Genomic DNA, 26,606 nt, shown 5'->3' on the forward strand with positions numbered 1-26,606 from the left:
GTTTAGTCTGAAGAAGAGAAGGCTGGGCTCAGGTCCTCTGCACAGAGGCGCCCAGGTGAGGGAGGAGTCCCGTGCCTGCTCCCTTTTCCAGTTTATGTGCCCTGGCTTGGGCCGCACCCATCTGGAGGAAGGTGTAACAATTTGTAACCCACCACCCAGAGGGGCACCCATTTGGGTTTGTGCTATCAGAGCAGGCCCTTTGTTGTAATTTTATCGAGGCTTCACCCATGCTAGCAATGGTGCTAATTGAGTTTCTCGGACTGACCTGCCTTTGGATACCTAAAGGCTTGTTGTGAGGGGTCAGAACCATGACCTATGATGTCCCAGGGACAGAACTAGGATCTCTGATGGAGATTGTGGGGAGGCCAAAGCCAACTCACTAAAAACTGCTTAAAACAAGAGCTACCAGGAATGGCTGGGGAGGGCGGGTGGGCTTGCAAGAGAGTGAGTTCCCGGTCATTGCAGATGATCCAGAAGAGGCTAGAAGTCCATCAGGCATAGAGTTTGGAGGGCTCTAACGTCCTGGTGTCCTCTGATTCCAAGACACTGGCAGGCAGTCACCAACCTCTTCAGGGTACCTTGGGTTTCAGTTATACCCGATATGGGTTTGCCCTAATATCCACATTTCTTTCCTAGACAATCCCATCTTCAATGTTGGAGTAAAGCATATACATACGGGTTGAGCAGATCTTGAGCCACAGACTTTTTGTTTTTTTTTATTGTGGTAAAATATACATCACATAACATTTGCCATTGAAACAATTTTTTTTTTTAAAGTAATCTCCACACTCAAGGTGGGGCTCGAATTCTTGACTCCGAAATTAAGAGTCACATGCTCTACCAACTCAGTCAGCCAGGTGCCACCATTTAGACAATTTTTAAGTGTAAAGTTCAGTGGCATTAAGTACATTCACACTGTTGTACAATCTCTAGAACTCTTTGCATCTTGCACAACTGAGACACTTGTTCCTACTAAACACCAACTCCCCATCCCCCTCCCCCAGCTCCTAACAACCACCATTCTACTTTCTGTCTCTATGAATTTGACTACTGTGGGTACTTCACAGAAGCAGAATCATGTAGCATTTATGCTTTTGTGACTGGCTTTTTTCACTGAGCATAAGGTCTTTAAGCTTCATCCATGATGAAGCACATGTCAGAATTTCTTTCCTTTTTTTAAGGAGAGCCACCAAATTTTTTGCTTCAAACATATTTCTAAGCATGCCCTACCCTAATCACTCTGGTTGAGAACGTCTGAGCTGCAGGGACCAAAAGGAACCACTTCACCTCCTCATCAGAATACACAGGACCACATTTGGGTGTAATTGAAAGCTTAAATGAAATATGTGTAAATCATCAAGCTCTGAGGAAAAAGTGTCCCTGACCAAGCTAGTGAATTCTCTACCTCGTAATTAGAAACTGAAGTGTTTATTACAAAATTATGGGGAATATTTGAAGAGCTTAGAAAAATATAAGTTTGATGGAAATATTGTTTTAAAAAATTAAGCATATTTTACTAAATCAGGTTTTTAAAAAATGGTTGAATTTCAAAGGCAACTGGATTCATATCTACCTAATGTACTTAATGCTTCATTTGTTAATGATCCTGAAAGCTTTGCTATGACCATAGAGCCACATACACTCTCTCTCTCTTTTTTTAAAGATTTTATTTATTTATTTGACAGATAGAGACATAGCAAGAGAGGGAACACAAGCAGGGGGATGGGAGAAGGAGAAGCAGGCTTCCCGCAGAGCAGGGAGCCCGATGTGGGGCTCAATCCCAGGACCCTGGGACCATGAGCTGAGCCAAAGGCAGACGCTTAACGACTGAGCCACCCAGGCGCCGCGCCACATACGCTCTCTTATTCTGCCTTTTCAGCACTGTGTAGAAATAGTCAACAGTTGAAAACTCCAAGGACTGTGTATATGTGTATTGTATGTATTAAATACATATTATTGTTATTAAATATATATTATATACAGTTATTATGGATTCAAATATATATACAAACACAAAATAGTGTTGATACTGGTTTCCTTTGTGGGGAGAGAACTGGGGATGGTACAGTGAAGGAGGGGTGGAAATGTTACCTTTCTGATTTTTTTTTTTTTGTATTATACATTTAAAAAATGTTTTCTAGGTAGTGGAATTATAGGCTATTTTAGTTTCTCTCTTCTAAATTTTCTATATTAAAAAACTAACACAGGGGGTGCCTGGGAGGCATAGTCAGTTAAGCCTCCAACTCTTGATTTCTGCTCAGGTCATGATCTCAGGGTCGTGAAATAGAGCCCCATGTTGGGCTCTGCGCTGGGCATGGAGTCTGCTTGGGATTCTCTCTCTCCCTCTCCACTTGCTCTTCCCCCCCTCACTGGCATGCGTGCATACGTACACGTGCACTCTCTCTTTCTCCCTCAAAAATTTTTTTAAAAAAATCATAAAATAGGGGGCGCCTGGGTGGCTCAGTCAGTTAGCAGTCTGCCTTCAGCTCAGGTCGTAATCCCAAGGTCCTGGGATCAAGCCCCGTGTCGGGGTCCCTGCTCAGTGGAGAGCCTGTTTCTCCCTCTCCCTCTGCCTCTTGCTCTGCCTACTTGTGCTCTCTCTCTCTCTGTCTGATAAATAAATAAAACTCTTTAAAAAAATAAAAAAATCAACACAGGAAATGTTGCTAAAAACAACTTACTCATCAACAAACTCCAAGGTTACTTTAAAAAACTGGCCAAATCTGAAATTAGCCAGAATGCATATTCTAATTTCTCTCCCATAATTTATTAGAAATCAATCTTTTTCCAAAATTAAAATGATAACAAGTGATTACTACTTTGAGTTAAGCCTCAGAATTCATATCTTTATTCTAAGGGAGTAAGGGAAGCATTAGGAAAGGTGCTAAAGGGAAAGTCTTCCTTGTTTGGGTTTCTGTTACAAAAAAACACACTCTAAAATGACTAACTTTCGATACATACCTCTAGTCCACCATCCTGGTAATTTTCCATTAATTTCTGTTTAAATTTTTCAACTATCTGTGGTCTGCTAACGGAAAAATTTTCTTTCATGACATGGTGCTTCCAAAGGTCTAGGGGGAGAAACACACCAACACTGGTATCATGAAACATTAAACAACAATTAATGGCTACTCTCTGAGACATAACACTGGACACAAGAAACTGTTATTTCCAAATACATTAAAACTAATGGGTGAGGCGGGGGAGGGGAGGAGGTGGCTGAGGTCACAGAATCCTCCAGAACACAGGAATAAGGAAGATCTCTAACAAGATTCCTAATGAAAAGATTTGGAAAAGTACCTCTGAAGCCCAGTGAACAATATTCTGTTATCGTAACTAAAAATCCTGAATCAAATGTTATTGTTGATCCAACATGATATCTATTTTCATTAAGTCCCTACATATATCTGAACAATTATTTTGGCCTAACACAACTAACAGAAATAAATGAAGAGCAGGGCACCTGGGTGGCTTAGTCATTAAGCGTCTGCCTTCGGCTCAGGTCATGATCCCAGGGTCCTGGGATTGAGCCCCTCATCAGGCCCCCTGCTCAGTGGGAAGCCTGCTTCTCCATCTCCCACTCCCCCTGCTTGTGTTCCCTTTCTAACTGTCTCTCTCTGTCAAATAAATAAATAAAATCTTAAAAAAGAAAGAAAGAAATGAAGAGCTATTATATTTATAGTCATAGACTAGAAGTGTTGAGAGCTGACAGACTATGGATTGAAGCAGCAACAGGCTGACATATGAGATGAGGCATATACACAGTTATTCAGAGTAACATTGTTTAGGACAGCAGTAGCTTGGAAGCAACACATAAACTGTGGTATATCCTTCCAATGGAATAGTATGCAGCTATAAAAAAGAACCTTCTCCATGTATTGATATGGAAAGAACCATAGTTTATTATGTGAAAAACGCCAGGTGAGGAACAGTGAATATAAAAATATTCTCATCTTTCATAAGAAAGATGTGATAAATATAATAAAGGAGGGGCTATCGCCTCAAGCGTATTCAAGATTATCACTCCAGAAATACAGCATTCTCCAGTATCACTTCTCCCCTCTTTCCTGGGTCTTTCACAATATCACATATTATTTCTCCCACTTCATAAAAATCCGTCTCTTCACCCCACTTCCCCCGTCAGCTATTGCTTCATTTCTTTGCTCCCCCTTTTTTTTTTTTGGAAAACTCTCAGAAAGAACGGCCTATCTTTACTGTCTGTGACCTCTCAAAATCCTTCTTAAGCCTACTGACCTGCTTTTGCCCCCACAGCTTCCCTGAAACTGATTTTGTATTAAGTACCAGTGACCTCAACATGATTAAAAACATTCATTTTACTCGATTACCAGAAGCATGTCACATAATTTGTCACATTCCTCCTGTTTGAGAAACTTTCATCACTAGACATTGGGATACCACTCTTAGTTTTCTTCTTGCTGTTTTTTCCCTCTAGGTCCCTTTTGCTGGTTCTCCTTTTCCCTCCCCACCTCCAGGTCTTAACATTAGAGTGTCCTCAGACTCAGCCCTTGGTTCACCTCCTTTTTTCTATCTGCATTCACTCCCTTGGCTATCTCATTTAGTCTCATGGCTAAACATCATCCATATGCTCACAACCTTCAAATTTAGATCCAATGGTCACCTGGTATCTCTTCTTGGATGTCTAAAAGGCATTTTAAATATCATTTGGGCATAAATAAATTCTTGATCTTCCCTCCCTAACTTGGCATCTCAGCTGATGGCAATTCTATTTTCCCAGTTTCTCAGGTCAAAAATCTTGGAGTTATCGTGGACTCTTCTCTTTGTCCCACACCCAATACACAATCCATTAGTGGTTACTTCAATAACATGCCCTGAATCTGACCACTTAATACTGCCGCTGCTCCCATCCTTGTTTGAGCCACCATCTCCCCATGTTCAGATTATTGCAATAGCCTCCAAAGCAGCCTCTCCCTTCTTCCACCCTTTTTCCTTTACAGTCCATTCTCAAACAACAGCCAGAGAGATTCTATTAAAATATGTCAGATCAGGAGCACCTGGGTGGCTCAATCAGTTAAGCATCTGACTCTTAATTTTGGCTCAGGTCATGATCTCAGGGTTGTGAGGTCTAGCCCTGAGCTGGGCTCCACAGTCAGCAGGGAGTCTGCTTGAGATTCCCTCTCCCCCCTTCTCTCTGCCCCTCTCCCCCTCAAATGAATAAATACATCTTTTAGAATTAAAATAAAATAAAATAAAATAAAATAAAATAAAATAAAATAAAATAAAAAAATAAAATATGTCAGATCATGTCACTCAAAATCTGGGACAGGTTCCCCATTACGTTCAGAGTAAACGTTAAGAGTAGGCCCTATGTGATCTGTCCTCTTTTCACTCTTCCGCTCTGGTTTCATTTCCTACTACTCTCCCTCACTCTCTCCACTCCAGCCACACTTGGGTCTTTCTGTTCCATAAACATGGTAGGTACTTAGGTCCTCTGTGTGGGCTGTTCTTTTGTCTGTTTATCTGTCTGCCCAGATACCCACATAGTAATTAACTCCCTCATCACCTTCAAACTTTGCTCAATGTGTCACTTTCTCCATGAAGTCTATTCTGACCACCCTATTTAAAATTGCAATGTGCCTGCTTCCAACTTCCACACCACCATCTTCCTTACTCCATTGTTTTCTTATTTCTTCTGTTTATTGCTTATTATCTGCCTATCCCCTTCTAGATGATAAAGTCCACAAGAGTAAGGAGTTTTGCTCCACGAAAGTAGGGATGTATCCCCCAAACAGTGCCTAAAATATAGTAGTATGGCACATACTAGGTGCCCAGTAAATAGATATTGGATGAAAGAATGAATTAGTATATGCATAAAGAAGCACTGATAGTATATATTAAAAAAACTAACAAAAATGGTTACATGGGGTGACAAAAGGGGGTCAGTAGTGGCAACGAGATCTCTAAACATATATGTTTTATATTGTTTTGAGTTTTGAGTCAGGTGAATGTATTAGCTGTTAAAAAAATCAAAACTTAATATGACAGTGCTGGAGCTGTATAAATATATCAACACTCTTTAACTTCCATATGGGAGAGCAAGAGCACATGTGTATGTTTAATTATGTTGGGTAGGGTCTACTTCCTTGTGCATGACCCCAAGGGAGTCTGGAAACAAAAAGAAACCTATGGAGTCAGAGATAGAAGCCAAGCCCTGCCCCCCTCCCTTTTCTGTTGTGGGGGTGCTGGCCGCAGCAAGAATACACACAGGGCCACTCCCTGTCTCCAGCTGTTTCTAATTTCAGATGTGATTTCCTACTCATACTTTCATTTTTTCTGACAGTAGATGTGGTGCACACAGGGGAAACATCCAGCACAGTCCTCTCAGAAATGTGGTTTCACAGAGCAGGAGCCCCTTGCAATTATCTTATTTATTGGGTGGTCCTGATTTTGAAAATTCTGGGGTTTCAGAATTCCACAGTTGGCTATTTTCCATAAACAAGAAATCTGACTTTGTTTTTCCTTTAGGATAATAAAGGTGAGTAGACATAATACCATTGTCCTGGCATAGTTGACGTGGAAAATCCAATAGAGGTAATGTGCCTAGAAGTTCACACTTCTTAAGATGTTTAAGACTTTTTGTTAAGTCTAAGCTTTGACAAAACAGAGCTCATGTATATTTCAGAAAATTTTCAGACAAGAAATTGGATACTTTTTCCAGGGTACATTAGCGGTAGGTCTCTGGCTCACAGAAAAGCCTGGCAAGGGACCACATCTGCCACACACTCTGGTTTGGGGGCCATCACCTGGCAAATGCCCACAGAGGTGGTTTTAGGGGTTAGCTCTGGGCTAAGCTGAAGGGGACGTATTTTTTTTTTTCAGCTGAAGGGGAAGTATTAAGTATTTTACCAAAGTGCTGGGAAATCTTCCTGCCATACTTCTTCCTCATGAGTTCAAGTTCAAACATGCAAGTACTTCTGTAGGCAGGAGTCAGGGGAAGCCAGGGAGAGTCGAATTCATCCAAGAGAAGTAATTCCTGGCCAAGTAGAGTTTGTGGTCTCCAAATGGGTCTCATTTTCAGTGTGAGTGTGTGTGTGTGTGTGTGTGTGTGTGTGTGTGTGGTCATGGCTTCTTTAAGATGAAGCAGTTTTAGATGGCAGCATGGAGGTGGGAAGGAGACAGCACACTGGGGGTTAAATTAGCGTTTTGTTCTTTCCTCTCCCTCTGTTCCCAGGTGCTTTGACTGGAGGAAACTTTGACTTCCTGGTGGCCAAACCACTTCCCATCTCTCCCTCTATGAACACTCTCCCTACCCTCTAGTCAGCCTCCTCCCTCTAGGAAAGGCATCTTGGTTTGGTAGCATTTCACTTCTCTAACACAACCACTAGCATCTGCCTAAGTGGCTCCTGGGTCCTGAGCTCAGCAGAACTGAAACTTGAAGGCATCCAACTGCCAAACGACATTCTCCTGACCAGCCGGGGTTCCCCAGAAGGTGGATACATTGAAACCTTATTGCTTTAAGCATATGTACGTATGTATGTATTTCTACTCCTGTGTTTCTCAAACTGCTCCCCAGAACACTAGTCCCTTGAGTTGATGATAGATACTCATGAGGGGAGAAAAGTTTTCTGTGGTTAAATAAATTTAAAGAACATTACAGTGGGTGGGGGGATAGGGTAATTGGGTGATGGGCATTAAGGAGGACACTTGATGTAATGAGCCCTGGGTGTTATATGCAACTGATGAATCACTAAACTCTACCCTGAACCTAATAATACACTATATGTTAACTAACTTGAATTTAAATAAAAAATTTTTAAAAAATAAAGAATATTTCATATGCTCTCTTTTGGAGCTTTACAGTGCACACTATGATAGTAAAGGCTCTGAGAAGGCCTGGAGGAAAGAAACCTTTTTAACATTACTTACCACAAGTTTCCCAAACTTGTTTTGGCAAAAAACAAATAAATAAAATCTTCCCCCTCCCCCCAACCCTTGCAAAACACAGAAGTCCTTTCCTTGCAATCAAGACTAAGAGTTGGTTTGTTAATCAAAAGAAGTCTGTTAAACCAGAGAATGCTTTAAAAAAATGACTTGCGGTATCTTAAACATTTTATTTAACTTAAAAATATACAAACATTTGCCAATTTTCTAACATAGAACTTAGGCCTTTTCTTTGTATGCACCCACTCATTGGAGTTCTGTACTATCTTTCTTCTAGAAACCATAACACATTGTGTGGTTTTCTAGTGTGTGGTTTTATTGGTTTGCTTGTTTCTTTCTTTTTATGGAAAGAAAACTAAAAGACAATGGAACAATCCAAATGTATCATTTTTTTAGGGCAGTTTTAAGTTCATAGAAAAATTGAGCAGATAGTACAGAGAGTTCCCACATATTCCCTGCCCTCTCTACCCCCAACACACAGCCTCCCCAACTATCAACATCTTACACCAGTGTGGTGTGTCTGTTAAAACTGATGAGCATACACTGACATGTCATTATCACCCAAAGTCCATAGTTTACATTACGGTTCACTCTTGGTGAAACTATGGGTTTGACAAATGTGTAACTGGCATCTCTCCACTATTATACTATCATACAGAATAGTTTCACTACCTTAAAAATCCTCTGTATTCTGCCTTTTCATCCTTCTCTCACCTCTAAACCCTTGGCAACCACTGATCTTTTTACTGTCCCCATTGTTCTGCCTTTTCTTGAAAGTCATATATTTGGAATCATACAATATGTAGTCTTTTCAGGTTGGTTTCTTTTGCTTCGGTAATAGACATTTTTATCCATGTCTTTTCATGGTTGGATAGCTCATTTCTTTTTAGCATTAAATATTATTCCATTGACTGGATGTACCACAGTTTATCCATTTCGACTTGGTTTTTATAGAACAGATCTCTTTTTGTACTCCTATGTCATTGGTTTAAATAATACTTAAATTACTCAAACACAATGACAAGCAAAACTGGCACGAACAGGTTTGGAGCAAACAATGATCAATGATACTAGGTAAACATAGGGAACCCAAAGACTGTGATCAGTGAGTATTTTGCCAGTTTGTGTTACCAAGGGAATGGAAAGCGTCAGGTAGCCTGTGAGTCTGTTAGTACAGGGTGATAGAGAGAACCACTGCACTAACATGTTAAGAAACTGGTGTTCTAGGGCACACTGCTGGGAATGCTGGCCTTGACCATGCTCTCCTAAGTGTTTGGATTATGCTTCCCTCAAGCAAAACATTTTTGTCCACTCACTGTTAACATGTGTATATTTATGTATTTCTAACTACCTACAATACTATCACTGGCTAATATTGTATAGCATGATATGCTTAGGGTGAAGCTCATCAACAATGAGAATGGATCTCAATCTACATTCCTAAGAGTTTTCTTGACCTTTTAAATTTTTTTGTCTGACTTCTTTTCAGATGTAGTTATCTTTTAAACCTTATAACGCGGCTGACAATAAGCATATACCAGGATTAGAAGTGTCTCCACTAATTCTTAGTGCTTGCTTGTGGATTGCCTTAGAGTGGTCATTTCGGGACACCTCAGTGTAGAGTGTGACATGTGACTTCTTATATATGGATTTAATCTATTTAGAAGCTCTAATATTTTCTTCCCACACCCCTGAGATATAGGCACTCCACTCTGGAGATTGCTGACCTTATAAATGCTCAGAGAAATTGAGAAAGTCAATTAAGAATTACTTCAATGCCAAAATGTCAAATATGGGGAATAGCAGAGCCTTTTTGAATCCATGGAGCCCAACTCTCTGCTAAGCCAAGCCCTGAGACTTAACAAGGATGTCTGGAGCAACTTTTTAAAGTTCTCAGGGGAGCACCAGTTCAGCTCTGACAAACTAGCACTGGACCAGGTGTGACTGCCACATTTTCAGATGCTCACTGATAAACTGGAAACCCCTTCAGAAGTTATACAAGAAGATAAAGCTCCAAGACAAGGTGGGAAGGAGGGAGGAGACAGAGAAGTATTGGAGGGTTTCTTTCTGGCTGGTAATAAATGTAGACACCAGAGTTGGCCAACAGGGACAGAGAAGTCCCTGAGGGAAGGACAAGAGCTTGGGATGTCCCCTGGGTCTCAATACTCTCCATTCCCAACTCCCTCTTTAGAAACTCCTAGTGCCAAGCTAACCTTGGCCACAAAAGGCGGTCTCTGCAATGAAGAAGCGGCCCCTGTTGGAAGCCCCATCCACTATGGTGGCTTCTTGCTGCTGAGATGCACAGTAGGTGAGTGGAGATTCCAAGGTTTTATTGCCTTCTTTGAAGGTTCTCGGTCCACAGGTCTCAAGAAGACTACACTGAAGAAATGTCTATAAAAGCACCCCTGGCACACAGCGGGGACTCCATCACTTGCCCTGGGGAAACTCACTACAGGAGGACACCCACATTGAGTCATGCTTAACAGGCCAAAAACAAAACCAACAATAACAAAACACCTTCACTATTGGCATTTGTTTTAAAAGTCGTGAGTATAGAATCTGAACAAGAGCTTAGAATTGGCCAGTATACTCTAGCCAAAGTAAGTTTTGGTAATATCAACCTTATCACCATTAACAATAACTCTACCCCTCCCCTCTGCCTGACTCCCACCAGCCTCTTACTGAAGGCTCTTTCCAAGCACGGCTGACAAGCACCCTGTACCAGGGGGCACACAGCAGAACCTCAAAGCAAAAATGCTTCCTCCTTTCCCCCACTATCCTGGTGTCTCATTAAACCACAGCCTGAAACATGCACATGGTTGCACCTGCTGCATGCCTGTGGATTTTCTCCCAAGACTCGAAGGGAGCCGCCTGGATGCAGCAAACACAGCACAGACAACAAGTGCTTTGTGTCTTGTTAAATGCTCTGTAATTGAAGTTCAACCTCACTTAGCTCTCTGGTGACATTTAGCTCTCTGGTGACATCCCCAGCTGAGAAGTGGCTTGCCCTCTCACTGCATAGCCTTTTCCCAAAGCCCTGTTGACAGAATTCAGTTACTCGAAGCACTGAGAAAAATGACAATGTCTTAGGTGAGGATGTAGATTCTTAATGCACATTACAGTATCTGTGGACTTTGTCTCAAAAGAAAAATCTAATTTGGTTTCCTAGTTAAACAACTTCTCTGTCATTTAAAGGTTATGGATTTTTCCTACAGAATTAGTAGGAGTCAGGAGTAGACATTGAAGTTTAGACAGGACCAGCTACATAATCTATGACACCGTGGGCAAAATAAAAATGCAGGGCTTCTTATTCAAAAAGTAGAGGAAAAAAGCACCACTATAGGTACTAAAATATGGTGTTTCCTTTCTTCTGCAGTCTCTTTCTTCACCTGGCATGGTGTTTTTATTCATTTTTAATGTTGTACTCCTTGGGCACAGGAATGCTTGTAAGGCAAGTGTGACCCTCTAGGCACCCAGGGGCTCCAGCCTGTGACCGGAAGCATGAGTGTATATGCAGCTGCGGGACGGCGGCCCCATGTCCTGGCCAGGGGCAGAGAAGTTGAGCCAGGCAGCTTTCCTTCCTTCCCACGGGCCCACTGTGGACAGGCCAGCCAAAGGGTATTGTAACCTCCATCCCGGGATATTGTACAAATCTAAGGATAGGCAATAGGCTTGCTCCCACTGAGTCACCCATCAGATGTACCATGATGTTGCCAGACTAGGGTCCTTGAGATACTACTAGGTACACATATCCTGATCTTCCTCTTGCTCAGGCCCCCGGTGGAGAGAAGGGTGGCAGCAATTGCTGGGTGGGGATGCTGAGGGGGAGATTGGGGGTGCCTAGAGTGCCAGAGAGCAGATGAGTAGGCAGCTGAGAACCCCTCCTGGCAAGGTGGGGAGGCAGTAAGAAGTGGAACTGTGTGTAAGGCAAAGGCTCCAAGTCCTTGGTGCATGCTCCAGGGACTCACTGAATTCCAGTTACAAAACACAAATTCTAAGTTAAAATCAAGAGTTTCAAGATGGTACCCATAGAGCATTAAACCCCAAGTACTCCTGGGTCCTATGTAAGTGCACTGATCACATGTCCGTGAAGTGAGCCTGACTTTAGACTTCAGATGAAAGGAAAGAATTTTGATTGCCTTCCCACCCCAAATACATGTTATTTGTGAGATTTTAACATATATGTCATATATATGTGTATATATATATATATATATATATATATTTAAATATATTACAAATAAGAAAAGCTTATGTGTTTTACCCATTTTAACTTTATTTCAGTTATGAGTTAACTAGCAGAGTTGAGACTGAACTTAACGAATATTTTCTATTTTAAAGACTTTAAGTAGAAGGAAATATATCAAAGTGATAATAGTTCTCTCTGGGCCAAGGTGTTAAAAAGTAATTTTTCTATCATTTTCTGGGCATTGTGATACTTTTTTTATGATGAAAATGATACATGGATTGCTTTTATAATTAGGAAAAAAAATAAATGCTATTTTGTGAAGTAATAAAATAAACATACTTTACCTGTAGGGAGAGTACACTGCTCCTTGGATTTTTCTGATACCACTAGTGCTATCTCTCTGTTAACTTTTCTTAATACTTCTTGGATCTTATGAATTTCAAGATTTTCCAGAAGTTTCTGAAGCTAGAGTAAGAAGTTTGAGAGTCACTTTCTACATTCAGCTTATACTCTGAGCTCCTAAGTCAAATTCCTGCTGATGGGTCTGGGGCTAGGTCCTGTCCTTCAGCTACTCTCTCTCAGGGAAGAAGGAAGGGTTCCTTTCTTGGGTTTCCAAGTGCTTCTGCAGGGGTAGATATACCTCTCTGGAGACCAACATCTTTTCTTCCTGGCCCACATCCCAGTTGATAAAATACAACCCTTTTTTACCAAGTCGTGATAAATTGCAAAGTGCTCAATGTCTGAGGTGACCTCATGTGTTTTGGGGGTCTCTTAAATGTGGTCAGGAATTTCATGAGATGTCATTACAAGAGAAACCCCTGGGCCTGAAACTCAATTTAGATATCAAGGAGGATTTCATGAGAAGTTTTAAAATTCCAAACATGACCAGGAGAAAACTCTCCCAATAACCATGGGCCCTTACTTTACCCATTATGCTTGTAGAGCCGATGTTTCTCCCTGTCACAGGACCCTAGGTACAAGAGAGAACCAGGGCTCAGAAGGGTAAGCAATGGGCTTGGGACTGGGGTGTGTGTGTGTGTGTGTGTGTTGTGGGGCGGGGGGCAGATTGCCACTGAATTTTTGATCTTCAGGGGATGAGAATCTCCATTGACACTCAAACAGCTAGAAGTTTTGCTTGCCTGTTACAGTAACAAGGAGAACACAGCCTTGCCTGTTACAGACACAAGGGAACACAGGCATGTGGAGACTGTGTCCCAGGGCCAAGGTGAACAAACACTTGGGAAAACAACCTCTCACATCTAGCACACCAAATGGACTAGTGTGTAAATCATGTTGTCTTATTCTCAGAAAAACAATCACAGGAGCTATTTTGAATATTCCATTTTCATGGGTGTGTGTGTGTTGGAGGGAGTGGATAATTGTGTGCTAGATTTTAAGTTTAAGATGTTAGTATGTTCTCTATCATAGTCTCTTTTTTTTGTGGTAGTCTACCTTAACTAGAGGAAAATCAAAATATGAAGATCTAGACTTACAAAATGGAGGTATTAGCGATAGTTATTTGCATAATCAAAGCTCCACATGCTTTTAAATACTTAGTTCCCTCTGAGCCTGTTCAATGATTTACATGCCTTCAATCTCCACTTAATGTCTTAGAAAAAAATGCCACTTGGGTGTACCTGTAGTTTTACATGCTTATGCCATAAAGCAAAATTTCAAAGTCACATTCAAAAGAGTTCCTGCATACCTGCTGGGTTTTTATTTCAATTTCTGAAGCTCCGTTGGGGGGAAGAATAGACTGACTACTTATTATAATACCTACGAATTCATCTTCTTTCCCCATCCACCTAGCTATAGCTTTCATGCTGGGGTAGAGAATGTCAGTTCTATTGAAGAAGAGAGACAGAAATTAGCAAACAAACATATGTTTTTCCTATTCAGATTCTCTGACAATCATTTCCATTCACATTCTGTTTTCTGTCATCACGTATAAACCTCCCAACCCATTACAGTCACTCACATTGACATCTAATTTTACCACAGTTGCCACTCCTTTAGTCAATATTAAATCCTGAGGCCTTTTCCCATTGGGTACATATAACTTCAGTCTTCATTCTTCAAAATATTGACAAGTTCTCTCATTCCCTAGTTACCAGGGAAGTTGACCATAATAACTTGTAAGATAGACCACTGGGACTATGCCACCAAAGAGAACCTTCTTGTGCCCAAGAAGTAAGGTCGGATGGTGAGTGGATGCTTAGTGAATGCTTGTTTGATAACAGACACATGGCAAAAGCAACATGTCTTTCCTGCCAGCTAAGTCATCCTAGCTAGAGCCTGAAGCTGTGAAAACACCCCACCATCCCACATACCTAAAACCTCATGTTACACCATATTATACCTCTGGCGGCAATTCATGAAACTCTCAGAGACTCAACACTTGGGTCTGATGGGGCGGAAAATGGGGACTAGTTTATGGCAGCATCATCCCCCTACCCAGGGCTCACTGGGATCCTATGAACTAAAATAGCTGAGGAGTCAGCACCATGGGCACATTTGACAAGCTCAAGTTCCCAGAGACAGAACTCTAGGTAAATGATACACAGTGTTCCTTAGTGGAACCAGGCACTGTCCCTGCAGTCAACAGAACCCAGCTTTTCCTGTAAAGCGCTGGTTATAGGACACATTGCCCAGCTTCCTCTGCGCTCAGTGGGGCTGGGTGTACCAGGATTATGGACCAAATCTCACCCTCAGAGTAAGGGGAGGAATTTATCAGACCCCAGATTCCACTCATTCACAAAAATTTCTACCTCAGCAACACTCACTCGTAGAGTTCTGAGAACTGTTTGTGGAAGGAGACAGAATCGCTCTCCTGGACTTGCAGTTTGAGTCCGCCCCAGTGCTCCTTTAGCAATTCCAGCTGCTTCCACAGCACCAGAAATGATCTCAAGAAAGCAAGGGACATCACTGCATTGCATGGGTCCCTCAGCAGCCTGGAGGCTTTTGGGCTGCTTTGGAACGGACTTCTGAATACTGGCACTCTGGACAAATCTGCCTGAAAGCATTACAGAAATTCTTCCTTATTAATCATAGATCAATATGGGATAACTTTTACATATAGCCCATGCAGAACGAACATTTTGGAAAAGGCCTATTTTCCCCAGAAGGAATGATTCATGGGTTTACAGCACAGTTAGAGCTTAGAAAGGGTAAAAGCATCCTTTCTAAATAGATAGGACACCGGAAAGAGGGAAATGTCTCCATTTCAGCTTTCTGCTGAGTCTTGAATCACTCATTTTAAAAACTCTTACTTGGGTACTAACATTTTACCTGCCTTGGAAAAATTGAGCCTTTCATGTTTAGCCTCTGCATTCTGGAAAGTGCCCTTCAACACACTTAAGATTTAATTCCCCATCACGGTAGGGCTGTAATATAACCTCAGATTAGGGATTTTACTTGTTTTATGGATAAGGAAATGGAAACGTGAGTTTATCTTATTTCCTATTCCTTCTCCCATCCTTTAAAAGTTTACATGTCTCTTAATTTGAATTTATTATTCAACAGGCAATTTTCCTTTAGAATTATGATTTGTTTATTCATTCATTGGTACTTTCCCTAAATCAGTGTTTGTTGAGGGGTTGCTCTGAGCCCTGGAGGAGTGGAGGGAATGAGGTTTTCAGGTTCCCCTCTCCTGCAGCCAGAGTGTAAAGAGGGCCAGAGTCACCCAGAGAGTGACAGACAAAACGGGGACCTGCATCCAGGCCCTCACCCTGATGACAGGGTCTCAGTCACAGGAAAAGGAGCGTTGCTTTGCAGACGAAGATGGCAAACCTGGATCATGCTGTTATGGCAAGAAGGGCCTCAGAGAACATTCAGGTAACAGCACCTCAGATACTCAAGTTTCCTGGCTCAGAACAGGAAGAACACCCATGTAGTGTAACTGGATCAGTGCTATTAACATATCTACATAAAGGCACAGCTGCCAGAAAGAAGGTTGGTCAGAGGTGGAGTTGGCAAGCCAGACCCAGGGGAGAGCCCATAGCCCTGCGCACAGCTGACAGCCCCTCAAGTAGCCTACCTCCTCACTAAGCAGCTAACCCAAGATTTCCAGATTTGTTTTATCCTCAGGAAACTTTTCATCAAATAAAACCTTACAGAGTGATGGAAAATATTCAACAGACCAAGGCTGAGCATGGTGACAAGGAGGGGACAGCCTACGGGCCATGTAGCCCCCTCTGCTCAAAAAGCCCCAAGATGCCCCTTTTAAAGGGTTTGTGTGCAGTTTCACCTGAAGACCCAGCAAAAAAAATAACAGTTTGAAAAGCACCTACACTATACGTGTAGGAGATTTATTGGCTAATCTAAAAGCAAATGGAGGGGAGGGGCAGATGAACTCTCCCCAGAGATGGGAGATGTCACTGGCAGATGCCAATATTTCACCCTCCACTTACCCTGCTAGCACCGGTGAGTGAACTCAGAGGCAAAACCCTCCTACCACCACCTTGCTAAGACAAGCAGGGGCAATTGGCTGCCTTGCTGGAGCCAGAGCGGGAGCCAGTTGCAACACTTCCCTGCTCCCTAGCTGGGGTAGGCAAGAGCAAGCAGCAGCAGCAGCATTTTCCCACACCTTAGCTAAAGCTGGTGAGCACAGGGGGTTGCAAGACTCCTGCACTCTGGATAGGGCTGACAACTGTGAGCAGTCCCAGCATTTTCCTGCTCTCAGCCTAAAGCCAGAATATGCACACAGACAGGATATTCCTTCCTCCTGTTGCCGTCCCAAAGCCCCCAGGCACAGGGAGTTAAGACATTTTCCTGCTGCCTTTCTGAAGCTGGAGTGTCCCACCCCCTACATTCTCCAGCTGCCTAGTTAAAGCCAGTGGATATATGCAATCCACACAGGGGATGCTCCTTGACTGCCTGGACCTGGGGGCCAAGGGGGCTGACATTCCTGAGCTCCAAGGCAATGTAACAGTCAGAAAGGCAGCACCTGGCAGGCCACCCCTTCAGGGCATGGCAGACAGCAGACTGAAGCACAACCCTGTCTTCCTGTGAAAAAAGCCTATTTACGTAGCCTGCAGCTTCAGCCTGAGGAGCAGGCTTCAGGTTTTCCCTACATCTAGAGGCTACAGAGATGCTCCCAGAGAACATAAGCAGGAAGACACCATCCTTGTGCACCTCCCATGCCTCGATACAGCTCAATAAGTCCTCCCAGAAAGAGCTTATACACTCATGTAGAGTCCCAAGTTTTGCAACTGTCACCCAGAGGATATCTTCAGATCTTTTGGTCTGGAGGCCAGCAGGGATTATGATTGTGGCTGCACAAGACTATATTTGCATATATTTTTTAAGAGATTTTATTTATTTATTTGTGAGAGAGAGAGCACAAGTAGGGTGAGGGGGGAGGAGAAGAGGGAGAGGGATAAGCAGACTCCCCGCTGAACAGGGAGCCTGACATGGGGCTCAATCACGACCTGAGCCCAAGGCAGATGCTTGACCTACTGAGGCACCCAGGCACCCCAATATATTTGCATATTTTAAAAGCTGCTGCCTGAGGGTCTAGCTTCAGGTTAGCCTGAAACTTGGTGCTAAATGAAATTTCTCCCCTTGGAACACTGACAGGCCTTGGTACATCCTCAATAACAAGGACATATCAATAATAAATTAGGCTGATTAGACGATCACAAAGTTTCAAGAAACAACCAAGAGCTGGGGCAAGGTTGAACGAGAAGTTTCATCAGCTACACAAGGGCACTCCAAGACTGAGAGACTCAGAAAAAGACCATAATGCTATGGAGCTAAGTAATCTACCTGATAAAGAATTCAGGGTAAATGTCATAAAGATGCTTACCAAACTTGGGAGAGGAATGGATTAACACAGTAAGGTTTCAACAATGAGATAGAAAATATAATAAAGTACCAAACACGAGTCCACAGAGCTGAAGAATATAATAACTGAACTGAAAAATACAGTAGAGCATTTAAACATCAGATGTTTATCTATTTATCTATATAGCAGATGAATGGGTCAGCAAGCTAGATGCAAAGCAATGGAATTCACCCAGACAGAGCCACAAAAGGAAAAAGGAATTTTAAAAAATGAAGATAACTTATGGGACCTCTGAGATAACATCAAATAGAATAACATTTGCACTATAGGGGTTCCAGAAAGAGAAATGGGCAGAAAATTATTTGAAGAAATAATGACTGAAAACTTCCTTAACCTAGGGAAGGAAACAGGTATCTAGGTCCAGGAAGCCCAGAGAGTTCCAAATAAGATGAACTCAAAGAGATCCACACCAAGACACATTATAATTAAAGTGTCAAAACTTACAGAGAGAATCTTAGAAGTAGTAAGAGAAAAACCAGTTGTTACATACAAGGGAAACACCATAGTCAGCAGATTTCTCAGCAGAAACTTTGCAGGCCAGAAGAGAGTGACATGATATATTCAAGGTACTGAAAGGAAAAAACCTCCAGCCAAAAATACTCTACCTGAAGGTTATCATTCAGAATTGAAGAAGAGAGAGTTTTCCAGACAAAAGCTAAAGGAATCCGTCACTCCTAAACTGGCTTTATAAGAAATGTTAAAGGGACTTCTTTAACAGAAAAGAAATGGCACTACTTGTTAACAACAACAACAACAACAACAACAAAGCGTACAAAAGTAAAAATCTCACTGGAAAAGGTAAATAAATAGTAAAGGTAATGGGTTAATATATAAAGCTACTATGAAAGTTAAAAGACCAAAGTAAAATTAACTAAAACTACAATAATTAGTTAAGAGATAAATAAAGGAAAAAGATGTAAAATGTAACATCAAAAACAAACATGAAGGGGTGTGGTAGTTAAAATGTAGGGTTTGGAAAATGTTCAAATGTAAATTGCTATCAACTTAAAAGAGACAGTTATATACATAGGATGATATATGTGAACCTTACAGTAACTACATAGCAAAAATTTATATTAAATACACAAAAGAAAATGAGAAAAGAATCTAAACATAACACTAAAAAAAGTCATCAACCAGAAGGGAAGAAAGAAAGAGAAGAAGGAAGGAATAGAAAGGAACTATAAAAACAGTCACTAAACAAGTAAAAAAATGGCAATAAGTACCTACCTATCAATAATTAAAATAAATGCAAATAAATTCTCTAATAAAAAAAATCACAGAGTGACTGAATGGATAGAAAAGGAAGGCACTTTTATATACTGCCTATAAGAGACTCACTTCATAAGTAAGGACACACACTGACTGAAAGTGAAAGGATGGAAAAAAGATATTCCCTGCAAATGGAAATGAAAAGAAAGCTGGTGTAGCTATGCTCATATTAGACAAAACAGACTTTAAAACAAAGACTATAATAAAAGACAAAGAAGGGCCCCACATAATGATAAAGGAATCAATCTCAAGAAGGTAAAACATTTCTAAATATATATGCACCCAATGTAGGAGCACCAAAGAACATAAAACAAATATTAAGAGACCTAAAGTGAGAGAATGACAGCAATACAATAATAGTAGGAGACTTTGACATCCACTTGTATCAGTTAATAGATAGTCCAGACAGAAAAATCAAATAAGGAAACATTGGCTTTAAATGACACAAAGCCCAAGTTAGTAAAAGGAAGGAAATAATAAATATCAGAGCAGAAATAAATAAAACAGAGACTAAAAAGATAATTTTAAAAAATCAATGAAGTGCTGGTTCTTTGAAACAATAAACAAAATTGACAAACCTATAGCTAGACTCACCAAGAAAAAAAGTGAGAGTTTAAAGAAATAAAAGAAATAAAAGAAATAAAAAAAAAAGAAATGAAAGAGAAGTTACAACTGATACCACAGAAATACAGAGGATTGTAAGAGACAATTACTAACAATTACATACAAATAAATTGGACAATCTAGAAAGATAGATAAATGCTTAGGAACTTACAAATCTTCAAAGACTGAATCATAAAAAAACCAAAAAATCTGAATTGACCAATTATTAGCAAGGAGATTGATTCAGTAATCAAAAACCTCCCTCCCAAAAAACAAAAGTCCAAGACCAGACAGCTTCACTGATAAATTCTACCAAACATTCAAAGAAGATTTAACATCTCTCCTTCTCAAACTCTTCCAAAAAATTAAAGAGGAGGGAATGTTTCCAAACACATTTTATGAGGCCAGCATTACCCAGATATCAAAAACAGACAAGGACACCACAAAAAAGAAAATTACAGGCCAATATCCCCAATTAACACAGATATAAAAATCCCCAACAAAATATTAGCAAACAAAATTGAGCAATACATTAAAAGGATCATATGCCATGACAAAGTGGGATTTATTTAAGGAATGCAAGGATGGTTCAACATTCACAAATCAATCAACATGATACGCCATATTAATAAAATGAAAGATAAAAATCATGATCATCTCAATAGATGCAGAAAAAAATATTTGAAAAAACTCAACATCCATTTATGATAAAAATTCTCAACAAAGTAAGTAGAGAGGAAATGTATCTCAACAAATAAAAGCCATATATGACAAACTCACAGCTAATATACTCAGTGGTGAGAAGCTGAAAGTTTTTCCTTTAATATTGGGAACAAGACAAGGATGTCCACTCTCCTCACTTTTATTCAACATAGTATTGGAAATCCTAGCTAGAGCAATTAGGCAAGAAAAAGAAGTAAAAAACATATGAATTGGAAAAGAAGTAAAATTGTCACTGTTTGCAGATCACATATTATATATAGAAAACTCTAAAGAGTCCACAAAAAAAAAAAAAACCCAACTATTGGAACTAATAAATGAATGCAGCAAAATTGCAGGATACAAAATTAATATACAAAAATCTGTTGTGTTTTTATACATTAATAACAAACTATAAGAATGAGAAACGGAGAAAACAATCCCATATACAATCATATCAAAAAGAATACCAAGCAATAGATTTAAACAAGGAGGTGAAAGACCTGTACACTGAAAACTATAACTTGTAGATAAAAGAAATTGAAGAAGACACTAATAAATGGGAAGGTATTCCATGCTCATGGAATTAGAAGAATTAAAATTAATATTAAAATATTCATACTAGACAAAACAATCTACAGATTCATGCAGTCTCTATGAAAATTCCAATGGCATTTTTCACAGAACTAGAATAAATAATTCTAAAATTTATATGGAACCACAAAAGACCCCCAAATGACCAAAACAATCTTGTGAAAGAAAAAGAAATCCAGCAGTATCATGCTCCCTGATTTCAAACTATACTACAAAGCTATAATAATCAAACAGCATGGTATTAGCATAAATATAAATACATAGGTCAATGGAACAGAATAGAGAGCCCAGAAATAAATTCATGCATATATGATCAATTAATTTATGACAAAGTAGGTAAGAATATAGAATGGGGAGAGGATCGTTTCTTCAATAACTGGTACTGGGAAAACTGGACAGCTACCTGCAAAAATTAAAAGAGACCACTATCTTACACCAAATACAAAAATAAACACAAAATGGATGAAAGACTTGAATGTAAGACCTGAAACTTAAAACTCCTGGAAGGAAATACAGGCAGTAAGATCTTTGACATTGTTCTTAGTGATATTTCTCTGGATCTGACTCCAAAGGCAAGGGAAACAGCAAGGAAAACAAAAGCAAAGCAAACAAGTGGGACTACATCAAATTAAAAAGCTACTGTACAGTGAAAGAAACTACCAACAAAATAAAAAGTAATTTACTGAATGGAAGAAGATATTTGCAAATCATATACCTAATAGGGGTTAAAATCCAGAATACATAAAGAACTCATACAAGTCAATAACAAAAAAACAAAAAATTTAAAAATAGAGGGTCTGAATAGACATTAAAAAAAAAAACATACAGATGGCCAATAAGTATATGAAAAAATGCTTAACATTACTAATCACCAGAGAAATGTAAATCAAAACCAGAATGAGATATCACCGCACACCTGTCAGAATAACTATCATAAAAAAGACAAAAAATAACAAGTACTGGCAAGGATAGGGTAAAAAGGGAACTGTTGTGCAGTTGGTGGGAATGTAAATTGGTGTACCACTATGAAAAACAGTATGGAGATTCCTCTTAAAAATAGAACTACCATATGATCCAGTAATTCCACTACTGGGCATCTACCTGAAGAAAATGAAAATACAATTTGAAAAGATATATGCATATTATGTTCATTGAAGCATTATTTGCAACAGCCAAGATATTGGAAAACCCTAAGTGTTCATTGATGGATGACCAGATAAAGATGTGGTTACACACACACACACACACACACACACACACACACACACACACACACACACGAATACTACTCAGCCATAAAAAAGGATAAAAGCCTGCCATTTGTGACAATATGGATGGATCTTGTAGGTATTACGCTAAGTGATATAAGTCAGTCAGAGACAAATACTGCATGCTTTCACTCACATGTGGAATCTAAAAAACAAAACAAAACAAAATTAAATCAAGACATAGATATAGAGAACAGATTGGGGGTTGCCAGAGGAGAGGAGGTTTGGGGGACTAAATGAGTAAAGGGGATCAAGAAGTACAAACTTCCAGTTATAAAATAAAAAATCATGGGGATGTAATGTACTGTTTGGAGAATACAGTCAATAATATTGTATTAACTTTGTATAGTGATGAACGGTAACTAGACTTACTGTGATGATCATTTTGCAAGGCATATAAACATGGAATCACTGTGTATTATTTTTTTTCATTTTTAAAGATTTTATTTATTCCTTTGACAGCAATAGGGACAGTGAGAGAGGGAACACAAGCAGGGTAAGTGGGAGAGGGAGAAACAGGCTTCCCGTTGAGTGGGGAGCCCAATGCGGGGCTAGATCCCAGTGCTTCCTATTGTCTATGAATATTTAAAAACAAATCATGAAATAAAACTAATTAAAATAAATAACTTTAAAGCAAACTATTTTGTTAATATATTCATAATAAGAGAAGTCTTCTCTTCCTAAGTATTTTAAAGGATGAAAGAAGGAACAGGAGACAGGATAAAGCATGAAGGTGGGGGACAGTGGGGAAGTCAGGGAAGGATGACAATTCATCAAAAACAGGACCAAGAAATAGCAAATAGAGGGCCCAAAGGGCCCAGCATGCTGCTTGATCTTGGTACTACTTGGTGGCAATCCTGCTTTGCAAATGCTCCCTCTGAGTGAAACATCTAATTCTGTTGTGGAATTTAGATGGCACATCTAAACATACTTCCTTTTCCCCTAATTTGCCTGAAGTAGACCTGTGACTCAATTTTAGCCAGTAGGACACAAGTAAAATCTATTAGAAGGCTCTGGGAAGGATTTTCTTCCTTGGTAGAAAGTTAAAGTCCCTTAAGGAGAAAACTTTTTTGCCCCTGTTTTCATCTTACAAGGATGAAAGAGACATTTTTCAGACACACCCATGATGGCAGAGCTGGGGCCTACACCAACCTGGGTGACTGTACCAACCTGAACCACCTCCTCTTAGACTTGTTTTGAAAGATTAGTGCCCTTTCTAATTTAAGTCATGGCTAGTAGGACAACTGTCGCTTCTAACAAGTGCACCCTCATTGGCACAGAGGGGCATCAGCTCAAAGGTAGAAAATCTGAAAAAGCTTCTGGAAGACTGGTGTGGAAGCTGAAACCTGAAGGAGAAATAGGAGTTGATGAGATGGTGACGTAGAGAAGGAGGAGGACGAGGAAGGACGTTTTCCAGCAGAGGCGCTGGCTCGCACAAAGTTACTGGGGAGAGAGAGCACGGTTCATTTGATAAAATGAAAGAAGTTGAGGGTAGAGATGTCAGCAGGGGATAGGTGGTGAAGGTCTGGTTACAGCATTTGGATTCCATTCTTGGGGCATTTGGAAGTCATTGAAGGGTTATAAGGGAAGTGACGTAATCAGGTTTACATTTAAAAATATTACCCTGGTGAATGTACAGGAAGAAGGCAAGAGTGAATATATGGAGTCCAATTGGAGGTTATGCTCATAGCTTAACATTAGGAGATGATGCTGATTGAGGGTTGGTGTTGGAAGATGAGGAACAGTAGACAAACTTGAGAGAGATTAAAGTAATAGGATAGTAAAACTTAGCATCTGATTGTGGGGTATGACAGAGAAAAATCAAAGATGGGTGTCCAGATTTTTTGGCTTGGGCGACTGGGCAGATGGTGCTTCACTGACAGGGAATATGGAAAGAAGAGCAAGTTTTGGGCAGTGAAATAAGCTCAGTTTGGGAGACACGGACTCTGGGATGGAACAAGGAAGTGAATGCATGAATCTGACAGGATTGAAACTTGGACATGACATGGAGATGGTCATTGCATGAGTCATCACATGTAAAGTCGTCAAAGTTACAAAAGCAGATGAGTTTGCCTAGAGAGAGGCTGAGAAGTGGAACAACGTAGTGGGTAAGAGTAGAAGGGAGCTCCAGGGCCAGACTGTTCAGCTGGAATCTGGGTTTCTCTCCTCACTAGGTATGTGACTTTGGGCACATCACTTAAACTTTCTGAGCTTCAGTATTACCTGTAAAAGGAGAATAATGAAAATACCTACTTCATGGAACTATTGTGATGTTAAAGAAACTAATAATTACCAAAGCATTCTGAAAAGATCTCCATCGTAGCCAATAGTAGTATTAATAGTGTTCAGGAGACGCTTATCGACCAGACACAGAAGGCACAGTGCCCAGGGCCCACAGGGTGTTTTAATTTATTTTAAAATCACAAAATAAAGGATATTGGGGCTGAATAAAATGTTTTAATATAGGATATTTTTTTTTATATTAACACAGTTGTAAACTATCACTTTTAATGCTTTTTTATAGAGGAAGGGGCCTACAAAGACAAAAGTGGCTAACATCATGGAAGTCAAAATGCAGACCTGGGAGTGTAGCAGCGGGACAGAACCCAAAAAATAATACTTTGGGGATTGCGAGAGGAAGAGGGGAGGCAGGAGGCAGAGGGGAGTCTATGGGGAAGTCTGAGAAGGCCTGGCTACCAAGGCTGGAGGAAAACTAGGAGGGAGCTGTGCTTTGGAAGCCAGGCACAGGGAGACTGCAAGAAGGACACGCTGTGTCAAACGCTGCCAAGGGGTCAGCTTGGAAGGGGACTAAAAAGTATCCAGGGGATTTAATGACAAGGACCATGGTGCTCTCGATGAGAGCAGTCTCAGTGGTGATGAAGTGCAGTTTCTGAGGCGCGGACTGAAGGTAAGGAATTGGAGGGGGCTGCTGCAGACCTCTCTCGGAAAGGTTGGCTCGGAAGGGGAGGCTCTTCAGATGGGGGCACCAGCTAGCTTCCCCTGTGTCCAGACAAGTCTCTGTCTGGTTCCCAGATATGGGCAGAATTGTTTCCAGTCATGATAAGGTGGGCTAGAGGCTCTTGGTACCTCAGAGCTTCAGAGGGTCAAGTTCAGAGAAGGCAGCACCTAGGCATCCACAGGCTAGCTGAGTGATGAAGACGAGAGCCCAGGCTGGAGGGGTTCAACCGGAGCCTCTGTCATACCCCTCTAGTCCTTCCGACTCCAGTTCTAAATGTGTCTTCCGACTCTAAATGTGTGTGACTCCTAAAGAAATCCAGCCAGTTGGATTATTTGTTCCATTTGGTTTCAATGGGCCGCCCACAACCTTTGTTCTATTTTTCAAGTGAAAAGAAATGAATATACATACCATGGACCACAGGTGACCCCTGCACAGTCCTGGGACCCATTGGGAGACACTGTTGGACAGAGGTGGCTCTCTGGCCCATCTCCCAGAGAGGAAATTCCTTTAGTACAATACAGCACTGGCCAATTATGTACCTGAGAGTGTTTATCCAGTGTGGCTTGCTGTCTGGAGGGATCCTCTATGATCATGTGATCACTGCTCAGAAGTACATCTTCCAAAAGCAGCTGCATGCCCACCAGCTCTCCATGAGCCGCCTTAAGGTCACGGTTGCTCAGCCTACAGAAGCACATCTAAAAACAGAAAAAGAACAAAACAAAACACCCGTTTTGAAGATCTCTAGGTATCCTTTAATGATTTTGGGGAGAAAACTAGGAATAATTATGAGTATAAGTCCCGCCCTCTTGACTATTAGAAAAATCCATAAAAATCAGAGTAACATTTCTAGCTCAAAGTCCTTCTTGAACATATCAGACTTTTGGCTTTGTGTGGAAGTCCAAGTTTCCCAGCACTTTACAGTGGTATCTGTACGTGGTGAATGTATTGTATGGTATCAGTTTTCCTTTAAAAGTACAGATATAAACACATGTATGCATAAGGAAAATACTGGAAAAAAATAAACTGAAATGTGAAGTGGGGCACTATAACTGATTTTCTTAACCATTCTTACTACTTTACTTTAAAAAATCCAAACAACTTTAATTTTGAACAGAAACAAAAGCAAACAGTATCGTTCCCATCACCCAGCCCTAAGAACTAACAACCTATGGCCAGTCTTGCCCCTATCCCCGTCACTCCCCACTTCCATATTATTTTGAAGCAAATTTACAATTGATTTTCATGTTTTTCTTAATA

At 40.6% G+C, this 26,606-nt stretch overlaps 1 protein-coding gene across 1 annotated transcript in view; it reads right to left on the reverse strand.

Annotated features, from left to right (window-relative positions):
- Positions 1 to 26,044, reverse strand: part of LOC113926955 (coiled-coil domain-containing protein 162-like) — a 45,543-nt gene extending 19,499 nt beyond the window's left edge. Inside the window, 5 exon segments of the mRNA XM_027602404.2 lie at positions 2,962 to 3,071; positions 12,454 to 12,574; positions 13,815 to 13,953; positions 14,893 to 15,122; positions 25,889 to 26,044. Of these exon segments, the coding sequence (XP_027458205.2) occupies positions 2,962 to 3,071; positions 12,454 to 12,574; positions 13,815 to 13,953; positions 14,893 to 15,122; positions 25,889 to 26,044 (756 nt within the window).
- Between the last annotated feature and the right edge of the window lie 562 nt (positions 26,045 to 26,606).

The sequence above is a fragment of the Zalophus californianus genome, chromosome 7 (assembly GCF_009762305.2).
Source record: "Zalophus californianus isolate mZalCal1 chromosome 7, mZalCal1.pri.v2, whole genome shotgun sequence".
In the NCBI taxonomy this organism is placed as follows: Eukaryota; Metazoa; Chordata; class Mammalia; order Carnivora; family Otariidae; genus Zalophus; species Zalophus californianus.